Source organism: Arvicanthis niloticus, chromosome 4, assembly GCF_011762505.2.
Source record: "Arvicanthis niloticus isolate mArvNil1 chromosome 4, mArvNil1.pat.X, whole genome shotgun sequence".
In the NCBI taxonomy this organism is placed as follows: Eukaryota; Metazoa; Chordata; class Mammalia; order Rodentia; family Muridae; genus Arvicanthis; species Arvicanthis niloticus.
Genome location: NC_047661.1, coordinates 80113103 through 80133841, shown reverse-complemented (window position 1 = coordinate 80133841; position 20739 = coordinate 80113103). Strand labels below are relative to the sequence as shown.

At 46.3% G+C, this 20739-nt stretch overlaps 1 protein-coding gene across 1 annotated transcript in view; it reads left to right on the top strand.

Moving 5' to 3' along the window:
* The window catches only part of Ptgfrn (prostaglandin F2 receptor inhibitor), a 70107-nt gene that overhangs the window by 28200 nt on the left and 21168 nt on the right, over window positions 1-20739 (top strand). Inside the window, exons 2-4 of the mRNA XM_034499983.2 lie at window positions 1931-2305; window positions 4952-5365; window positions 9310-9690. Coding sequence (XP_034355874.1) covers window positions 1931-2305; window positions 4952-5365; window positions 9310-9690 — 1170 coding nt within the window. The remainder of the gene's footprint in view (window positions 1-1930; window positions 2306-4951; window positions 5366-9309; window positions 9691-20739) is intronic.

The following is a 20739-nucleotide window of genomic DNA, read 5'->3' as shown; positions in this document are numbered from 1 at the left end:
CTGACTCCAGCTCAGCTAGGACAGGAAGACAGTTGGTCCCCTTCCTTGAACAGTGTTTCACACTGTCTCTGTCAGTATTTCTCTGGCATGGTTGCTTCCTTTTTCCTTTCTCAAAGGAAATGATAATTGATAATGTGTTTGAGGTGAGAGGAAACAAGATTTAGTTTTTTAAAAATGACCCTCGACTCTCTTTTTTTTTTCAACCCTGACCCAAATTTATGTTAGGTTTGCATCGTGATCTGATTCACACACACCTTTGTTTACCTAACAAAGTGCTGTATATGGCAATATTTATCCCTTACCAAGTGCTTTGCACTCTAATCGCTTCTGTTCATTTAAAATTCCATTTTTAAAAGCACACACGACCACTATAAATTCATTTTGGAATCCACTAATAGGCGGCCATAGGGTTTGAAAACCATGAATTACACCAGCAATAAACAAGCAGCCCTGATGTGTTAGTTCTTAGAACTGATGCTACAGACCAGGTGGCTTTAACAACAGCCTTTTCTCTACAAGCTAGAGGTCAAAGCAAGGTGGCCACAGAGTCTGTGCCTTCTAAGGCTGAGAGGGAGAGGCAGGCCTGCCTCTCCTGAGCTTGTGCTGGCTGACTGCCAATCTTTGGTGTTCTCAGTTCTTAGATGCATCACCTTGATCTCTCTCTTCATCGATGTACAGTATTCTCCCTGTGTGTTCAGATTAGCTCCCTTTTAAGGTTGCCAGTCATACTGCCTCAGAGGCGTAACCTCTGCCGTATGACCTCATCACAGTTTGCCCGACGACATCTTCTGTGGCCATGTTCCCAATTAAGGCTGTGATTTCAGAATTCAGTATAAGAATTTTTCATGAGTCACACAGAAATACAATACAGTAGTGACAATAGGGAGCCCCGTCATGTTGAACCCATATTACATAGAGGGCTCTCAGCTGAACATTCTGTTTTATTAATTCACCGATACCATCTTATCCCACTTTATAATCAAGGAAAGCAAGCTAAGAGAGGTTTAACTCCTATCTCCTTGATACAGAGCCCATGCTATCTCCTGTGCAACTCATTGCTGTACCTATTTGTAGAATATCAAGAGAGGTACAGTTAGCTGTTCTAAATGGAAATGTAAAATTCAGGTCATAAACACCACAAAATTGTGCCGAATGAAGTTCATTGCAGTGAGACCTTCTAAAGGGACTTGCAAGTACCTGTCCTTAAGGGTTCTGCTCCAGAGCTCTGTGGATCAAGGCTCTCCTGGCAGGCAGCGCCAGCTGATTGTCCCCCGTCCACCGAGCTTCTCTCCCACCACAAGCCACTGTATTCCTAACAGCACCAGACAGCCTCCCTCCCTCTTAGCTTCCCCATCCGCCTTCTGAATTTAGATCAGGGTGAAGAGTAGAGAGAAGGAAATGAGCCAGAAAATAGAAAATTAATACTTGGTGGAATTGTCATATTTTTAAAATAATTTATAACCAATGTCAGATAACAGGAGTTAAATCATTGTATCATCGGGCTGCTCTAGGATTTGAAAATTGACATCCATCATTATAAATCAGGTCTGGAGAATGATGTCTAGGGATGAAGGTTGATGTGGGATGGGCAGAAATAAATATACGTGCTTAGCCATGTCCTTTTCTGAAATACAGAACCTTTCCAGATCTCATTGCGATAATGATCTGTTAAATCCTGAGAGAAGAGCCATGGTTGGCCCACTTTTCATATTTAATCTGCCTGTCGGCCCTGGGAAGCTGGTTGTGTGGAAGACCTTCAGTTCAAGGTGCTACTTCCAACCCATGATTTCAGGAATGACTTAATCCCCATCTGCAGGGTCCATTTTCTTAGAGATTCCGATTCTGCCCTAGGTCCCAGAGCAGACGCATCCTTCAGGCATCACTTTCATTCCATGATTAAAGGCCCACCTCTCATTCCCTGTCATTGCAGCTGTCTGCCGCGGGCGTGTGGTAAGAGTCCCTGCGGGCACCCTGGTTCGAGTGGTGGGTACTGAGCTGGTGATCCCCTGCAACGTCAGTGACTATGATGGCCCCAGCGAGCAGAACTTTGACTGGAGCTTCTCATCTTTGTCATCGGGGAGCAGCTTCGTAGAGCTCGCCAGCACCTGGGAGGTGGGCTTCCCGGCGCAGCTGTACCGGGAGCGGCTGCAGCGGGGAGACATCCTGTTGAGGAGAACTGCCAATGATGCTGTGGAGCTACACATAAAGAATGTCCAGCCTTCCGACCAAGGCTACTACAAGTGCTCAACCCCGAGCACGGATGCCACTGTCCAGGGCAACTATGAGGACACAGTGCAGGTTAAAGGTACAGTCCTCACAAGGGGCCAACTTCCTCTGCCATTCTGCTGCTGCAAAGAGACTCAGTCCCCTATCCAGTGCAATGATGGTGTCTTACCTAATGATGGGCAGAGGGTGGACCAGGTGACCCCTGAGAGCCCCTTCTCTTTTCCCAGTGTAATTCTGATGCATCTTATAGCCAGTGAGTTGTAGTCACCATGGTGTGGTCACCTGTGAGAGTGCATCTCTGCAGCCAACTTGCCTATGCAGTTGGCTTCTGGCTCTGCCATTTGTCTGCTAAGTGGCTCCTGGCTCAGTCCATGCATGCCTCAGCTTCCTCTGTACAACACAGCCTGCCTTAAAAGGTGTGGGGACAGGAGAGTTAACTTAAACCAGGCCTCCCCAGCCATGTCATAGTGAATATTCAGCTTAGAGATAAGCTGGTAGCACTCACTAGGAGGCTCAGCCTTATGGTAGGAGTAGATACTTCAAAGTTCATGTCTTTTTCTCTGTGATCTTCATGAGTTAATACCTGTTTGCAACAGAAGTTGTACTTGCTGTTTATAGACAGAAAACCATGTGGTTACTGCTCTTTCATGAATCCAGCTGTGCAAAGCTGACATCATAGGCATCTGGAATATCTTGAGTTTGGATTTTCCCTGCCTTCCAAGTGCTGTTGGATTTGCTCACACATTCAATTATCTGCATCCAATGAAGAATTTAGGACAGGCTATTTCCCTAATTTACACATGAGATGGGAGAGCATAGGTTAATTACTTGCTTAAAACGACAGAGCTCATTAGTAAATGAGCAAGAAGAAGACATTTTAATTTGAGGCTAACAAAACAGAAACATTATTATTATTATTAATTGTCTATTTATTTGTGCCCTGCTTTGTTTCTGAAAATATTTGTGTCAGGGCAAGAATGTTTATAATTATCTGGAAAGTAGAAAATGATAATAGAAAAGGAGTAGGCGGATCCAGGCATCCACCCTGTGTTGTGATTGGTAGAAACTGCTGTAGCTCACTACTGCTGGTCCTTTACCAAACCATGAGGGGATGAAATACCAGCCATGCCATCAAGTAGGTACCTAAGCATCAAGCCATCAAACCTACCTCTTCCATCTTCTGATTAAAGGTTCAGAGTGTAGCTGGCTAGGGTGACACACACCTGTGATCCCAGTGCTTGGGAAACTGAGGCAAGAGATTCAAAGCTTGAGGCTAACCTAGGCTGAAATGTGTATGTATAATAAGTTCAAAGCCAGCCTGAGCTACATAGTGCCACTCTGGGGATAAGAGATTAGGGCATGGGCAACTTGAAATTCAGTGGTAGAGTGATTGCCTCTATATGCAAGGCCCTAGTTGACATGTAGATTTGGGGAAAAAGAAATCCTGACTTTTAAAAAGATTTCCCATAAGACATTTTTGCACTAAGTTAAATAGTACAACATAACCCCTCCCCCCTTTTTTCAGGTCAGATACACTCTAGTGATTTATTTGTGAGAAGGCAAAGGGTGACACAAGAGTCCCCGCCCCTCTCTCCCATTTCCCTGCCTCTTGACTAGTCTTTGAAGGTGAGAGAAGCAGAGGAGGCTTTTCTTGGCTCAGGAGAGCAGAAGGATACATGAGAGAGGCTGGCTAGCTGCCCAGGTGGAGTCTCTGGCAGGAGCTAGATGTGGTCCAGCATCTGTCTGGCCTTCAGCTTCATGGGTCTTAAATCTGTCCATCCTTCTCAGTGAAGAACTGGCCTTGAGAATGAAGCCATGCTAGCTGTCCTCACAGACTGAAGGGCCCTAGAAGGGCCACTGTATTTGTTTTGTAGAAGAGATGGGCCTATGGGAAGTGTTCTTCTAGAGGAGTGCCCATTTCTTTTATCTGGAGTAACTCCTTTCTAAGTGTGTGATCAGGGAGAAAGCCAAAGACATGATGGATTGTGATGCTGAAGATCCACAGATGTAACTCCCGATGAGCTGGGAAGATTTCTCCAGCCTTTGGTAGATAGCGCCCACCTGGCTCTCCCAGATCACCATCGTCTGCACTTCTGAACCCACCCCTTTCCTAGACTGTTAAAGTGGTAGCTTTTTCTAATAGGTGCTAAGAGTTAGAAGCAGAACTCTCAGCATTTCTTGTCCCTTCCTGTCCTGTGGATATACTCTACCCAGCCTGAGCCTCAAGCAGCTCCTGCCATCATCTTTCCTGGAGATCTTGACTTTTGGCAGCTCCCTTGTCTCTAAATTGCAGGCTCCCTCTTCCAGCTCCATGTTCTAACCAAAGGATTGTTTGGTGGTCATACCAGGCTGTTTTGTCCTGGTGCCAGGCACTGTCCTGTCACTCGCTGGACTCCCCTGTTGACTCTATGAAGCTGGTACAGTTATCATCCCCTTTTTAGGAAACTGAGGCACAGAGGGCATGGTAACATGCATCATAGTGACAGAAGCACCCACAAACCCATTTTAGCCAGAGCTTTATTATTGTCTCATTTTTCTTTTCTTTTATTTTTTTTCCCAAGTCAGAAAGTCAGTTGAGATTGTGGGTGGATCACTTTAGTACAGAATAAGGAATCCTTAGGTAGCTTCCATGGCTGAAGGCCAGAGTCATGGAAGGTAGGTTCTTTCCTTATGGGGTAGGATCTTTGGTGACCACTGACTGACATCTTCCCTCTGGCCCCCACAGTGCTGGCAGATGCCCTGGTGGTGGGCCCCAGCTCCCGGCCTCCTCCAGGCCTGAGCCTGCGTGAGGGAGAGCCCTTTGAGCTGCGATGTATTGCATCTACCACATCACCGTTACACACACACTTGGCACTTCGGTGGGAACTGCACCGTGGCCCAGTACACAGAAGCATCCTAGCCCTAAGCCACGAGGGCAGGTTTCACCCAGGCCCTGGCTATGAGCAGCGCTACCACAGTGGGGATGTACGCCTGGACACAGTGGGCAGTGACGCCTACCGCCTCTCCGTAGCCCGTGCGCTCTCTGCAGACCAGGGTTCTTACAGGTGTGTGGTCAGCGAGTGGATCACAGAGCAAGGCAGCTGGCAAGAAATCCAAGAAAAAGCTGTGGAAGTGGCCACTGTGGTGATCCAGCCTACAGGTGAGCTTTTGAAAATGGTGTCACCCCTGATTGAGACTAACAACTATGGCTGGGACTAGACCAGAAAAGGGCTACCCCAGCCTCCCCTTGTGGGTGGAGGGACCAAAGTAGTATTGGCAGCTTGAAGAATACCTCTGCTTTGAGCTGAGATTTGCCTTCCTGCTCTGCTTCTGGAACTTGGGCTGCTGCTCAGCTTGAATAGGAAGGTTCCTGTCTGACTCAGAGAGTAAGAAGGACGGACTGTCAGAGCCCACCTGCTGTTCCCTGGAGCTGTGGGTGGATCCGGGCTCACCCACTGCTTTAGGGTTTATTTGTTTGTTTGATTGATTGATTGTTTACTATTCAGTCCTTGAGACCTTGGGTCTGCCTTCCCTGGTAGCTATTGGATTATCTGTGTGGCTAACTCCGGAACTTGCTTAAGTCATCCCCTGGACCTGCCTTTCCATCCCAAGATGCACCATCCCCTGCCAGGTGACAGACTTCCCCAGGACCAGGCCTCTTCATGCTTTCTATGTCTACATATTCCAGAGAGTCCAGCCAGGGTCCACATAAGTTAGTTTTTGTCCTATACTTTGCAAAAATAGCATTTTTTCAAAATTTCCAACTGCAGAAATAAGACAGAAAAGACATATTACGAAGTCTACAGAAATAGAAGTGAGAGGAGACCATTATTGACTTGCTGGTTAGCAAGCATTGGTAGGAAGCTCAGTTCTGTGCTGGGCCCTGGGCTCAGAGGTCCTGCAGGCTCAATCTCAGGTCACTGGAGCCTGCAGCTTCAGCAAGGACAGAGTACAGAGACATTGCACTAATGCCACACATTGCAGGCTAATGTCACTGCTAGGGTACCTTGGGTGTGCTTGGTTGTCTAGGAGTCTGATATCTTTTGATAGTGGAACCTCCTGTCTCCTGAGAGACCTTGGCTGACTCATTCCCTGCTCAGGAATGTGAGTGTGTGGCCAGTTCTGTTTGCTGGAAAGGAAAGCAGGAAGCTATAACCAGTGATCGGTTTTTTTTGCAACGTGCATGGTTCTGGACAGCATTTCTGAGACCTGAAAGAGGGTGTGAACATCTTCATGAGTGGCTTGTGGCAGCTGAGGCATGGCCATCACTGTGGGCCTTGGCTCCATTGGCTGACTCTTTCCCCATGGACTAAGGGCACCTTTAGCTCAATGATTGTCTGGAATCTGCCACAGGAAACCTCTGGCTATTCAGTGTATATCAAACAACTCTTTTAATGAGGCAGGCAGGGTAAAGAGCTTAGCTTTACAGCAGGTTCACCATTGGATGGAGGAATTTCAGTTGTAAACTCTGTCCCTCAAACCCTGTAGTATCTAGTTACATGACTGGGACTCTCTCAGGCAGATTATAGGAGCTATTTCCAACCCAAGGCCGCATGGCCTCACCATCCTTTCTGGTGTTGAGCCTAGCACCTCCCATTTGCTTGGCAAGCACCTATTGTTTAGGTATGTTGCCCTTTTTATTTGGGAGTAAGACCTTGCCAAGTTGCTCCAGCTGGCCTTGAACTTGTGTTCTTCCAGCCTCAGCTTTCAGAATAGCGAGGACTACAGGCTTGTACCAGCACACTTGGCCTTGTGATCTTTTTGTGTGTGATGGGCCCTTTTGACTACCTTTTGAACCGTGTAACCTTCTACATTCATGAAAACGTGATACACAAGGTGATGGGGTAAGAGTTACACTCAGGTAGTTATGAAAATATCTCTAAGACAAATTTGTTTTATACTAATACTTTGCTTCATTATTAACACATGAATAATAAGCCACATTGGCAGGCTTAACAACCATCTTAATTTCTAGGGAGCAGTGAATGCAAATGACGTTTTAAATGTCTGCAACTACTGTAAAGTCACGTCTGAAGAAGACCTGTTATTTCTGTTGGTGACCAAGCCCTGGGTATAGGCTATACTGCAGCAGCACCTTGTCGCTTAGATTCACCAAGGAGATGCAGTGTCTCAGCTCAGTGAAGGTTAATAAAAACAAAAATAGGGACAAATGTCCCATCCACAAGCACAGGCTTCCTAAATTCTCTGTGGATTGTAAGTTAAGAATCATTGCTCAAGGGTTATGAGCTCGCTTGTGTGTGTTCTCTCTCCCTCTTCCCCCTCATTCCTCTCCCTCCATTCTTTATCTTTATTTATCTCTCTATCTTTAATTATGTTTTTAGACAGTCTTACTGGTCTGAAACTCACAGGCTTATCTTGAACTCACAAAGATCTGCTTGCCTGTGCCTCCCAAATGCTGGGATTGCAGACATGTCCCACCATACCCAACTGAGGGGATGGTCTTTTGCTTTTAATCAATCTCTGTACTGGTCACAGGTGACTGCTCATGTTCTCTGACCACAGTGGCATTGTAAAAGTCTCAGAACCACTTACTAGAAAAGCTGTGTCACCTGTGTGCTAGGTCCTCCTGTGGTGATACAAATCATAGTATCTTAACTTAAAGATTTAGCTGTATTCTACCAGAGAAAGCCTGGACCGCCCAGGCTTCGCCCAGATCGCCTCTTATATCCGAATCTTTAGAACTGGCACTCCTCTCCACAGCTTGCTCCATATCATCTTCCATTGCCAAACCCATGAATCTAGAATACATGGTTATTCTCCATGTATGTATGTATGTATGTATGTATGTATGTATGTATGGTATGTATGTATGTATGGTATGTATGGTATGTATGTATGTATATATAATAAACCCATGGTTAGTGATAGGACAGATATTTAGCCACAGTCACTGAGAAGATGGCAAAGTGGTCTACACAGTTGCAAAGACATTGCTGCCAGTGTTTCTGGACCCTAGGAACGTGTTTCTTGATCTGTAAAGGACAGAGAACAAACTACTTTCAAACCCTTTGTCCTAATACTATGCCCACCTCATTTTCTGTCATGTGTTGGGGGTGGTTATTAAACTCGGCTTAAAATAATTGTTTGAAATATATGTCAAGATTTGGAAATATTCTTGTGGAAGCAATGTCTTCCAGAGGCCGTGGGCTCCTGGGGTGGGTGTTTTCTGAACTGGGTATCAGTCTTTGTCTCGGAGCTTCCTGGGAAAAGCAGTGGCTGCTGCATGGGTTTTGCTAGAAGATGGGACTATGTCTCACTTGACTCCACAGGGAGAAGTTGGCTGTCTGTCATTTAGTGACAGTTTCCAGAGCATCATTGTAACTTGAAATTTTCCACTCTGATTACAGATACTTCACATCTTAAAAAAAAGTCCTGAATAGAGTAAAATGGTTGCATTTAAAAGCTTTGGCAATGGAATGCTGAACAAGACCTCTCTTGAGTCAGGGACACTCAATACTTCAAGGATTTACCTAAATATAGCTTATTTTAATTGTCCCCAGTCATGAGAGGACAGTAGCATGGACAATGCAAAACTCATTGGGTTTGGGGTTCAGAGTATGTCTTCTGCTTGAGATTCAGCCAGGCGTGTCTAAGGAAACAGTAGTCTACATACGTCATATTATGAAGGAACCATAGTCTACATAGGTCACATTGTGAAGGACTGAATCACTAGGAAAATTGTCTGGTTTCACTTTCCTGGCTCATCTGGGTAGGAGTTTTCAACCCCACCCGCAGGATGCTGGAGCCAGCGGTGCTAGGGGAGAGCTCTACCTGGAACTACTGTGTGCTTCAGTCTCCATATCAGTAAATGAGCATAAGAATGCCCACCCTGTGTTATTCTCAGAATCTACTTACAATAAGTACACAAAAGCTGTAGACATGTTTTACTGGTCCAACACCAATTTAGTGTGTGTCATGAATTTATTCATTAACTATTTCTCAAGCACTTTCGACTGCACAAAGCCTTCTAATTTTAACACCATAAATCAACCTAAAGGGGTGATCTAGAGGGAGGTAAGGAGAAGGAAGGAGCGGGGGCAAACATCACTTGATCACTCCATGGGCTTGTTTTTCCTCTTCTAGCTCTGCAACTGGCCGTGCCCAGGACAGTGTCTGTGACTGAAGGAAAGGACCTGGACCTTTCTTGCAACATCACAACAGACCGTGTGGATGATGTCCGGCCTGAAGTGACATGGTACTTCAGAAAGACACCTGATACCTCTTTGCTTGCCTCTCATATGCTGGCTCGGCTGGACCGTGATTCCCTGGTACACAGCTCACCCCACGTTGCTCTCAGCCATGTGGATACCCGCTCTTACCATCTACTGGTGCGAGATGTTAGCAAAGAAAACTCCGGCTACTATCTTTGCCTTGTGGCCCTCTGGGCTCCTGGACACAACAGGAGTTGGCACAAGGTGGCAGAGGCCATGTCTGCCCCATCGGGTGTAAGCGTGACTTGGCTAGGTGAGTAGCTTGAAGAGTGTCTTTTAGCCAACCTGTGTAATCCTTCCTGCATGCTCAGGAAGTGTGTGGTGCACTGCGCATTCTGCCTCTTTTACATGTTTGGATCAGACAAGTGTCCTTGAGCCTCCCAGCTCCCAACTAGAAGGGAACAGGATGGGCTGAAGTAGTGTGTCCAGCAAGGGCAAGCATAGGTGGCTTTTGCTCCAGTGTCTTTCAGGAGGAAGTGGTTTCTTTGTTGTTGAGAGTACCTGCCTGAGAGCTGAGCTGAGTGGCTCCTTGCAGTGTCTCTTTGTTGGAGAGACAGTCATTCTCTTCTCTTTACTTAGACTCCTGGGTATTCTGCCCTGGGCTAGGGCTCCCTGAAGCTCAGTGAGAAAGCAGCCACTTCTCCAGGTAATGGAGAATGTTTTCTACCCCAATGTGGATGCCCGGAAGCCCCTGGTGGTTTTATCTGCAAATACCATTTACAGCAGGGGCCATCTTCCTCTCAGGCTCTCAGCCCTGGTGCTGCCCTGGGCGGAGGGGTGGAGGTGTCACCTCACCCCATGTTTTATAGCAGCTTGTAACATGGGAAGATGACTGGTGTCCTCACTGTGTCATCCCACTTGTCGTGTGTGTGTGATCCCTGAGAGTGCCCTTCCTTATGACATACGTGATTGTGGCCATGTTCTATGTGTCATATGTCCACTGGTATATCCTCATCTCGTCATCATGTGTGCTGCCTGGAGAGTGCTCACTTTATAATGTGTGTGCTGCCAGGTAAGTCCTCTTTCATCATGTATGTGCTCTCTGGAGGATGCTTACTTTTTCATGTGTGCTCCCTGATAAGTGTTCATTTTGTCATGTGTGCTCCCTGGTGTGTGCCCTCATGTTTTCATGTGTGCTTCCTGACAAGTCCTCATTTTATCATTATGCGCTCCCTGGTGTTCTCACTTTGTCATCCTGTCCTCCCTGATGTGCTCACTTTACCGTGTTTGCTTTCTGGCGTCCCTGCTTTATCATTATATGATCCTACCATGTCTTCGCCCTGTCTTGGGGGGGTGGGGGGGATTGTTGGCTTTGACCTCATCTCTATTTCCTGCAGTGCTCTTTGTCTTTGCTGCCCACTGGGAGGAATGTGTAGTTGCTCCTGTCATCAAGGCTGACAATGGCAATTCAGCTTAGGTAGGAGGGGCTAACAAGGTGTGGCCGGCTCCCCACCTGCATCATTTCCCCAGTGGTCAGCCTATGGTCAGCTCTTATGCTTTCACCACCCTCACAGGGCTTTGGGCCCTGACAAAGACATTTGATTTTTCTTTGATTAAGGAGGCAACACCAATCTTTAAAGGCCGATAAATGACTTCATCCTGTCTGATGCTAACCTTCCTCCTACATGTGCATGTCTCCAGCTACTATATAATTCTCAGTCTTTCATAGAGGTCCTATGCTGCCTCAAGGGTGAGCTCCCTGTCTGTTTGTCCCTCATAAACAGATGGGAACCTGTGAGTGGTAGTGGGGTGCAAGGGGAAGTGTCCTTACAGGGTAAGCAGTAGGGAAAGTCCAGTTGGGACTGAGATGGGTGAGCGGGGTGTGGGGGTATTAGCCCTGTGAGCAAAGTGGTGCTTTGGTATCTAAAGAGCAAAAGGAGCAGGCTTATCTAGAGAGCTTTCATTCCTGCAGTTGAGCCTGCGCGCTCGAGGCTCTCTGTGAAGTCCTGAGCGGGAACAATGTTGGCCCAGCCAGGACTCTCCTTAGCAACCTTCAAAATAAAACAGATGTTGTCAGCACCAAGAGAAGAGTTTTCATCTCTGGAGTTGAATCTGTCTCCCAGCTCTGATCCTGGTGCATTGTGTGGCGCTGTCAAGTCCCCACTCTGGCTTTCTCCCCTCCTCTCTCCCCTCCAACTTCTGAATCCTAGCTCCAGGATTTTTTTTTTTTTTTTTTTTTTTTTTTTTTTTTTTTTTTTTTTTTTTTGAAAATTCTGCTTGCACTCCAATTCTGAGGGCTTCTTTGAAGTCCTGGTGTATTGATCCCACATACCCTGGGGGAAGTACAGGCACTGTCAGACATCAGGGGCAAGCTCTGGGAGGGAATGGGCTTTGTAACTGGAAGGGATTTGTTGGTGACGTGTTCTCCAGAGATTGAGGGGAAATAAAGAGGCTAAACTGTGGGAAAGGCTCCCTTATTATCCTAAGGGTCCTGTGGCTTGTTTTCCTGCGGAGTGCCAGCGCCACTGTGAAAGATATCAGTGCACCTCTCCAGTGCATCTAGAGCCCCAGACCTTGCTCATGCTTTACACAGACTAGGCCTGCCCCAGCATACAGAAAGCTAAAACCAGAACCGTGTGCAGGCATGGCCATGGCTTAGAGTATTAGGAGGCCCTTGCACAATTGTGAGCTCACCAGGAGTGTAAATATTATAAAAACAACTGTGTACTTCTCTTTCTTCCTCTTAAGTCTTCACCCTGTTCTCTGTCTATGACTCATGGTTTGCAGCTGCTTGGACTCTTGTCAGGAGACAGTCGGGTCTGAATACAGCCACAGGCCTTTAGTCACAGTCTGCAGACTGCATTCTCTGCCCAGAAACTGAGGCAACCGGATGACTCTACATGTTTTCTCTAGAAATGTAATTTGTGTGTTCCATCACATACAACTGGGACCTATAGAGGATAATGAAGATGTGACCAAAAAATAGAACCAGGAAGACAGATGACCTGCTAAGTATACAGATCATCCCAGGTTATGTGATGTGCAATGCTGTCATAGAGGCGGTCTTAAGAAAGCTGGATCCCTGTGCAGATATGATACAGCACTCAGTTTTGCACTTGACATATTAAGAATTCTGATTACCATTTATTGAACACCTTTTTCAGGCACTGACGGAGAACTTTCTATGCATTAAATGGTCAGGTGGGAAGTGCTTATGATTATCTTTGGAAAGGAGACTCTCCCCCATTGGCTAGTTCTTACTTCTTATTGAAGATGCCATAGAGTCTGTCCTAGGCATTGTCTTCCTATGTGGGGAACGGCTTTGGAAGTCGGCTTACCTCCCGAGACAGCCAGTCCCAAGCACCAAGGATGAGCTTCCTGTTCTCATTCTCGTCTTTAGAGCTGCTCTGCCGTTGATGATGGGGTGGGAACTGGTGGGATTGTCTTGGTCCGTTGTGTTACATGGGCCTGCTATTGATGGTGTTTGTAAAGTGACAATCCTTTGCAGCAGGCCGGAGGATTTTTTTTTTTTTTAAGAAGGTGAGAGAAAGGCCTTTTGCTAAGATTTGTGATCCTCTTTGAAGGAGGAAAAAGCTCTAAGTTGGTTTGCAAAATGAAGAACAAAGTGACAGACAGAAAGAAATAATCAAGATCAAAAGAGGCAAAGGGAATCCAAGAACAGCTATTGCTTGGATTGCTTGGGATGAGCTAGCTGAGTGGTTGGCATGAATTAGTTGCTACATTTGAGCACCAAATTTATAGAGTTTTGAATTTGAGACAAAAAGATGTGCTTATCTAGTTGTCTGAGGAAAGAAAACAAACTTTCAGAGAGGCAGACCTTTTCTTGGCACTGAATTTATCCCATGCTTTTTCATGGGGGGGGGGTCAGTGGCTAATTTAATGGACAGTACTTACAACTGTTCTTTTACCAAAGACCTTCAGTGATTGTTCAAATGTATGTTTCTTACACCCACGCTCTCTGAGCTGAGGGTGTGAACTGTAATTGTGGAAAGGAGCTTCTCTCTCAAAAGAACTTGAATTGCTTCAGGAAACAAATGTTGCTTTGTGTTGATCCAATTTAGCGTATGGCTGAAACAGAGAGCCAAGCAGAATGGCCAGTTAATCTGCACATTTTAAGCCATCTCTCTATGCTATCAAATGTCTTAAAACGAGCCCTTGGCAGGAGTTGGATACTAATCAGTTTATGGTTGAGCTCCCTGCCCTAAGTACCAGACTTCTGTTAATTAGAGAGGGTTCCTAAGGCTCCGATGCAGGAGGAGGCGCAAGAGTGGGAGGGGGCAGGGCTGAGCTCTGCTGGTCAGTCGTAAGAGTGAAGTTGCATTCTTCACCACTGGAGAACTGGCACCTCTTCAGCAGTGTGCCAGCAAGGAAGGTAATTTTTTTTTTCTTTAAAAGGAGCCTGTTAAACTGCTAAGTACTTGGTAGACACTCTGGCATTCTGTGCCATCTGTAGGACATCCTGTTTAGATCTATGGTGGTTTTAGCATGGCTATTGCCTATACCTGTCCAGGATTATTCCAGAAGAGTGGTGGAGTCGGCGAGACTTGTGTGGATTTCTGCTTTGTAGGCTTTGGCATTCTTGGTTTAATGAGATAGTGCATAAAGTGCTTGGCACAGCACTTCCCAGTTAAATCCTTGGTACATTCCTTGGTGGTGGTGGTGGTGGTGGTGGTGATTATTTGTGCTTGAGGGTCTCCCTCACCAAGTTATTAGCCAGTTAGGATGTAGAAATATGTGTTTGGGTCCAAACTAGCGTGGAGGAATCAGGAAAATGTGTGTAGGAAAATGGAAGTAGCATTCCCGAGAGGTGCTGGGGCAAGGGGGTTACAGCCAGCCCTTCCCCCTGTGCTCTGGGTATTTATGGTCCTCTCTGAGAGGAGTAAACGAAAACGAAGGGAACGTAGACACTATCTGAATGGCCATATTTCTGTGAAATGGCTAATTCTGACTTCTGTCCTGAGTATTTTTCCTCTTGGACTCTGCCGAGCCATTCCCCCACCACAGGACTTTATTTGTAGCCATCTCTGTTAAAATATTGGAGACTCTTTATTATACAAATGACTGTATTTGTATAATACAGGTTACAGTTGGAGAGGGGGTTAAAACATGAATCCCGGAATACAGTGGGGGGAGGGGGAGGGTGTCAGAGCTTCTCTGATAGTATCACTCTGAGCTTCCGGGAAGGAGCAGGTCAAGAAAGTCTTGGTATCACAGAGGTGTGATGCACCTGTCCAGGCCGTTCAGGTAGGGAGCCAGATCACCTAGATAAAAAGTCCCCTGTTCATACTCTATGCAAAATCCTCTAACTTAGCTCCCTGGGCTTCATTTTTGCTTGTTATTTAAAACATACACAAAAATAATACTAATCCTGTAACGTTGTTGTAGAGAGTAAGTCAGATTCCAAGAAAGTATTATGGCTTGCTGTCTGTCATCTAGAAAGCCCTCTGAAAATGCTGATTGTCACTATTGTTATTGCAGAGTGGGGATAAGCTATATACCTTCTTTATGGACTTGTCAGAGTAAGCGAAGGACATCTGTATACCTTGCTGACACACTAGGAAAAGCAGGTGATCCCCAGAAACAATAGACAGGAAATAACTGCAGTCTGTAACTTTACCAGTGATTCTCAAGGGTTTTCTTTGTTCTGAAACTTGTGACAAAGACATTTAATGATTCATGTTTCTAGTAGAATCTTTCTTCTGAGGAGGGTCACCTGTGAATCTTCAGCTTTGGAGAGAGTGTGTGTCCGAGCAGGTGTGGACCTGGTACCCAGATTAGAAAGCAGGCCCTTATTCTCACATGCTCCTAGCACTCGGCTTGACACGGCTCGTGTTCTGAGAGAGCTGATAGCGTGGGCAGTTGTTTGTTTCCAGCTTTTCAAAACAAATTTACAAACATTCACAGTAGAAGAAATAATCACCAGCCTTAACTACAAGTATCTTACCTGATTTCAATTCATTCTCTCTCTCTCTCTCTCTCTCTCTCTCTCTCTCTCTCTCTCTCTCTCTCACACACACACACACACACACACACACTTTTTAATCTGCAAGAGCATAAAACATACTTAAGAGGCCATATCTTTTCTTTTGTGAGACAGGAGCTCTTTCTCTGTGTAGCTCAGACTGGCCTTGAGCTCAGCCCCCTCTGGCCTCCGCCTCACATGATGGAACTGCAGGCATGCACTGCCTCACACAGCCTCCAGATACCATTTTACCACTGAGTGCTTGATGCATCTTAACTGGTGAGCATTTTCAAACATAACCCTCCTTGCATCCTTAGCTGATTTCTTGATGAGATCAGGCAGACTGTAGCAGTAATCAGTGGTGAAATACTACGCCAAAATGAGCATTTTTATGCAAAATATTAAATTTAGTCCAATTCAGCCAGTATGCTAATATCTTTGATATAGAAGGTGTTTTATGCATAGCATGTGCAGATAGATGCTCGAGTAGCCTTGGAAAAAGTCCTAGAAGATTCCATGAGCTGTACATACAAATAACAGAAGTTCAAGGCAGTGTTCTAATAAAATCTCCAGAGATTGAGGGGCCTGGCAGGTGGTAGGATCTCTGCTGAACACTTTGTGATTGAGAAATGGGGATATTTGACAGTGTGCCGAGGGAGTTCCGAGGAGGCATTCTGTGTTGCCAAGGTGAGGCCACAAAGAAAAGGGTGTGTACCAGAAGCCTAAAGAAAGACACCCGCCACAAACCGTTCTCAAAATTGTAAAGCAACATAAAGGGTCATCTTCTGCACAAAACAGAAACAAAACAGGGCTGCAGCCCTGACTCCCTTCACTCTGATGCCATAAGCAGCAGCCTGTCTTCTCTGGGAGTGTTCGTCTGAAATTGACTCACAGAGATGTGGTGGACAGCTCTTGTCACTTCCCAAGCCAAGAACCATCCAGTCTGGGGCTTTTTGTGGTAGAGGTGAAGCTAAGAATCATTTTCCTATTGTGCCAATGGTAGCTTCTTAAGACTCAGACATGAATGTTCTACAGCCCTACTGTGTTGTGCCCTCCCGATTTCCTGGACTCACAGGAGGGAAACAAAGCCCTTTCGGGATGGAGAGTGGTGTAGAGGGGAAGAATCTCTTCAGCTCTTTTCCTCAACAGCATGCTGAGTGTGTGGCTTAGGTGATGAGGTAGAGGGTGTAACAGCAGAAATGAGGAGCTGAGAGAATGGAGAGGCAGTAGTATTGGGGTTGGGTTCAGTTGGTGAAGGCTGGAGTGTGTGCTCTGAACTGAACATGTGGGATGAGGGCCTGGAGGTTAACAGACTGTGACTTGCCAAGTGTATCAATTTAGAGGTCACTGGGAAGCCATGCTAGTGTTGCCAGAGGCAGTGAAGGCCACAGTGAGAATGGTGGTCCCTGAGATTTCATTCTTAACTGCTGTGCATCAGGCCAGGAATGGAACAGTGACTTCCAGGACATGGAGGAGGCAAAATGCATGGGGCTTACTCTCTTAGGCTACATGGGCAAGAGGGAAGAAGGAAGGTAGAAGATGGGGTATATCTCATGCTAGGGTAGCCAGGAATGCAATCCTAGGAAGTCAGTGGAGAGTTGGGAGCGGTGACTGTGTTACTTTGGAGTGGTGCCAGCTGTCTTCCTCTGTGTGTGTGCTGGTCAGGGAAAGTGAGGACTGAGTGAGGTGAGTTACATTGTGACCAGGTGACACTTAAAATGATATGGAGCCCCAGGCCATATGCTGACACAGCTCTACAGCTGTGGTGGGTTGTGAAGTCTAAGAAAGAATTGGGGCAGAGCAGGGCACCAGTTGGGTTTGAAGACCCTGAGTGAGTGAGTTTTGGGTCATAGCCAGGGGTGAGGGGTAGGGAGTGGGGGTGGAGGAGGAGAAGACAGTAGGGCAGAGGTCAGTCATGTTTCCACTTCTTTATCATCTTTTTTTTTTTTTTTTAACTAATTGACCAATTAAAATTATACACATATATATTATACACGTGTGTCTGTGTTGTATACATGTCTATGTCTCTCTGTGTATGTGGTTTTGGTTTTGTCTTTATTTTTAAAACAGGGCCTCAGCATTTTACTATCTGGCCTAGAACTCACTATGTAGACTTGGCTGGCCTTGGACTCACAGGGATTTGTTCACCTTTGATCCTTGAGTGCTGGGATTAAAGGTAGATGTAGCACATCCGGCTTAACATTGTGTGTGCGTGCGTGTGTGTGTGTGTGTGTGTGTGTGTGTGTGTGTGTGTGTGTGTCTGGTATATACATCATGGTGCTTGATATGTATGGAGAGTGGAATGGCTAAATTGAACTAATTAGCATATTTGTTACCAATGAGTAGCTTATTCCTTTTGTGGTAAGAACATTTACAATTCCTTCTCTTAGCAGTTCTCAAGCACCTATAAGAGCAGTCACCATGTTGTAAATGTACTTTCTGGACTTACCGACCGCCCAGCAGAAGTCTGACTTCCTTTGACATCCTTTGGCCCTCCCCTGCCCCAGCCTCTGAGAGCTTCCATTTTACCTTTTGCTGCTCTGAGTTTGACTGTTTTAAGTTCCATGAGGCATTTGTCTTTCGGTCTGTCTTGTTTTGATCAACACAGCATCTTCCAGGCTTGGGCGTGCATGCATGTATGTCCTATGTTGTCTTTCTCCATTCATCTGTTGACAGACACTTGGGTTGACTACCTCTTCCTTCTAGGCTCCTGTGAGCAGTGCAGTGGTAAGCATCTCCTGTCTGTCACTCATCGTCATTTTAACAGGCTTTACAAGTGTCACTTTGGAAGAAAGTGCCTGTGGGTGGAAGTAAACCATGAAAGAAGGGTTTGTTATTAGAAAGTACATGATCTGTTAGCGAACAGAAGTCCTGAGGACAGCATCTGGGCATCTCAGTTTCATGAATCAGGTGGACTCAGCTTCAGGCCCACAGGAAGCTGTCCTCTGGTCACGGTCCCCGTGGCAGTAATTGGCAGTGTCATTGCCAGCACAGCCACATCTTCAGTGTCCTGAAAAGTGTCCCGTTGAGCAGCAGAGCTTAGAAACTGTACAGTGTGGAGGAGAATGGGTTTGGCTTCAGAGAGATGCTTGTCTTGAAAGGTAGGATCCCTTTCAGCTCTGGGACCAGACCTCCCTCTTGTGAGCCAATGAGGAAGTTACGTGCCCTTTAAAGGTCTTCCTTCTGGACATGAAGTGGGCATTGTGATAAGTAGTGTATGTATCTTTTACCCATGGTGGAGTGTGCCTTCCTACACCTCCCCCAGTGTGCTCCAGGAACCAAAGCAAGCACGTTTTTGTTACTGTATTACTTGTGTTGAGGGGAGGGTACTAGCCTAGTCATGCCCCAGTATATACGTGGAGGTTAGAGAGCAACTGTGGAGTTCTATCCTTCTGCCTTGTCGAGGCAGGCTCTCCACTGTTTCTGCCATGTTGTGTACTCCAGGCTAGCAGGCCTGTGAGCTTCCAGGTAATTCTCCTGTCTCTGCCTCCCATCTTGCCATATACGTGCTGGAATTATAGATGAGAACACCAAGCTTTTCATGTGGGCTCTGGAGATTGAACTCAGGTTATCCAGTCTTGCACAACTATTACTTTTATTTGCCAAGCCTCCTGTCCAGCCCCCTTTATGTATGTTCTAATTCTCAGTCCTTGCGGTGAGGGTAGGAGTGTGTATTTGTGGTCACTGTCTGCATCGTTCCAGATGAGGCACCAGAGAGCTTAAGAAGTTGGGTCAGTGGCAGACACAGGGTTAGTACATGGTCTGCTTGCTGACCCCTGGCAGGTCAGCACCGCAGACCTTTTTTATTGCTCTTCATGGCCTCACGAGGTAGTGTACAGGTTGAGACCGTAGCACCAGGCAGTGTTACCCATATCAAACTCAAGGTACACAGAGGTCTGTTAATGGCAGCCATCGTTAGGTTAAAGGTTAAGTGCAGGATCCAGGGTAGCTGTGCTTGCGCCACAGTTCTATTTCACTGGCTCCAAGCTCCTCCACACTTTCGAGAAACCCATATTAAAACCCCTTGCCAGCCTTCCTTCCTCTCTATACCCATTCCATATTACCTGAGGTTCCCCACTTGCCACACACTCTCTTCCCACTATGGTCCTCAATATTTGGGATTCTCTGAAGCTTCAGAGTCCCCAGTGGTGGCACTTTTCTTCTGAGCTCCCCTTATGTTCTCTAATATGCCAGTTGCCCACTTCACAGTGACCGTTTGGCAAGGGCTTGCCCTTGAGTTTACCTCTACGGGGGAGCCCAATTGCCTCTCAGTTAAATACTTGTAAAGAGAAACGTTGGAGAGAATCAGGGTTTGAGTTCTTTCTGTTTCCTAGCCCTGTGAATCATTCTTGGAGAAGTCACAATGTTATAAATTTCATTAGAAGTGTAAATCACAAAAGAACAGTTCCTTGACCTCAGCAGTTTATAATCTGTGTGAGTCATAAATAAAAGCAGCAAGAAATAAAACAAAACTGCTAGCGGTGATAGAGAGAAAGAATGCTGGAAGGTGGAGGGCTCGGCTAAAGTAGACTGACTCTCATAGGCAAAGCACTCGGAACTACAAAAATGTACTTTCCTAGTGACTACCATCAACACAGGGAGTTATGTCCCGTACCTACTGGGTTCCAGGATTTGGGGGTTGAGACTCTCAAGCAAAGACTAGTTTCAGAAAGAATGACTGGTGTAGGAAAGACATGAGAGCTTAGAAAGAGCACCATCCCCAGTGACGGGAGGGTTCAGAGCCTCTCAAGTGCTGCTGCACCACAATGGTGTCAGCCCATATGGTGGGTGGAGAGCCTCATGAATAGGGGTGAGAGGCATAGGGAAGGGGGGCAAAGGAAGGCTGCCAAGGGGTTCTAGTACAGGTTCCTTAAGGAGGCAAGTGTGGATGAGGCTGCAGCCAGTGAAGATCCAAACGTAGAAATACAGTGGAGAGGTGGGTGGTGGTATTGAGCAGACTTGCCAGGGCCAGGTTCACTATGTGATGGTTTCATGGTTGGCAGAGATTCAGGGTGAGTTATTTGTGGCAGTGGAAAGAACATCCTTTTGCGGAGTCTTAAGCGAGGGGGTGTTGACTGACTGAATACAGATTCAGTGGAAAATAGCAAATGAGGATAAGCCTATCTGTGCGAATGAGGGCCAGGGGCCTTGCAGAGGGCCAGGGGCCTTGCATTTGTGGCTTGGCCAGGGGTGGCAGGAACCCGAGTGCCTCAGATTGTACATTGTTCTTTAGGTTAGAACTTTGCATTACTGCTCCAGTGGGAGCTTGGGAGGTCTGTGGGCTTGCTTGGTGTCCCAGAGACAATCCTGATAGATTGGGAATACTTGAGTTTCTGAGCTCTTTCTCAGAGACTCCAACCTCCTGAATCACCTGTTATC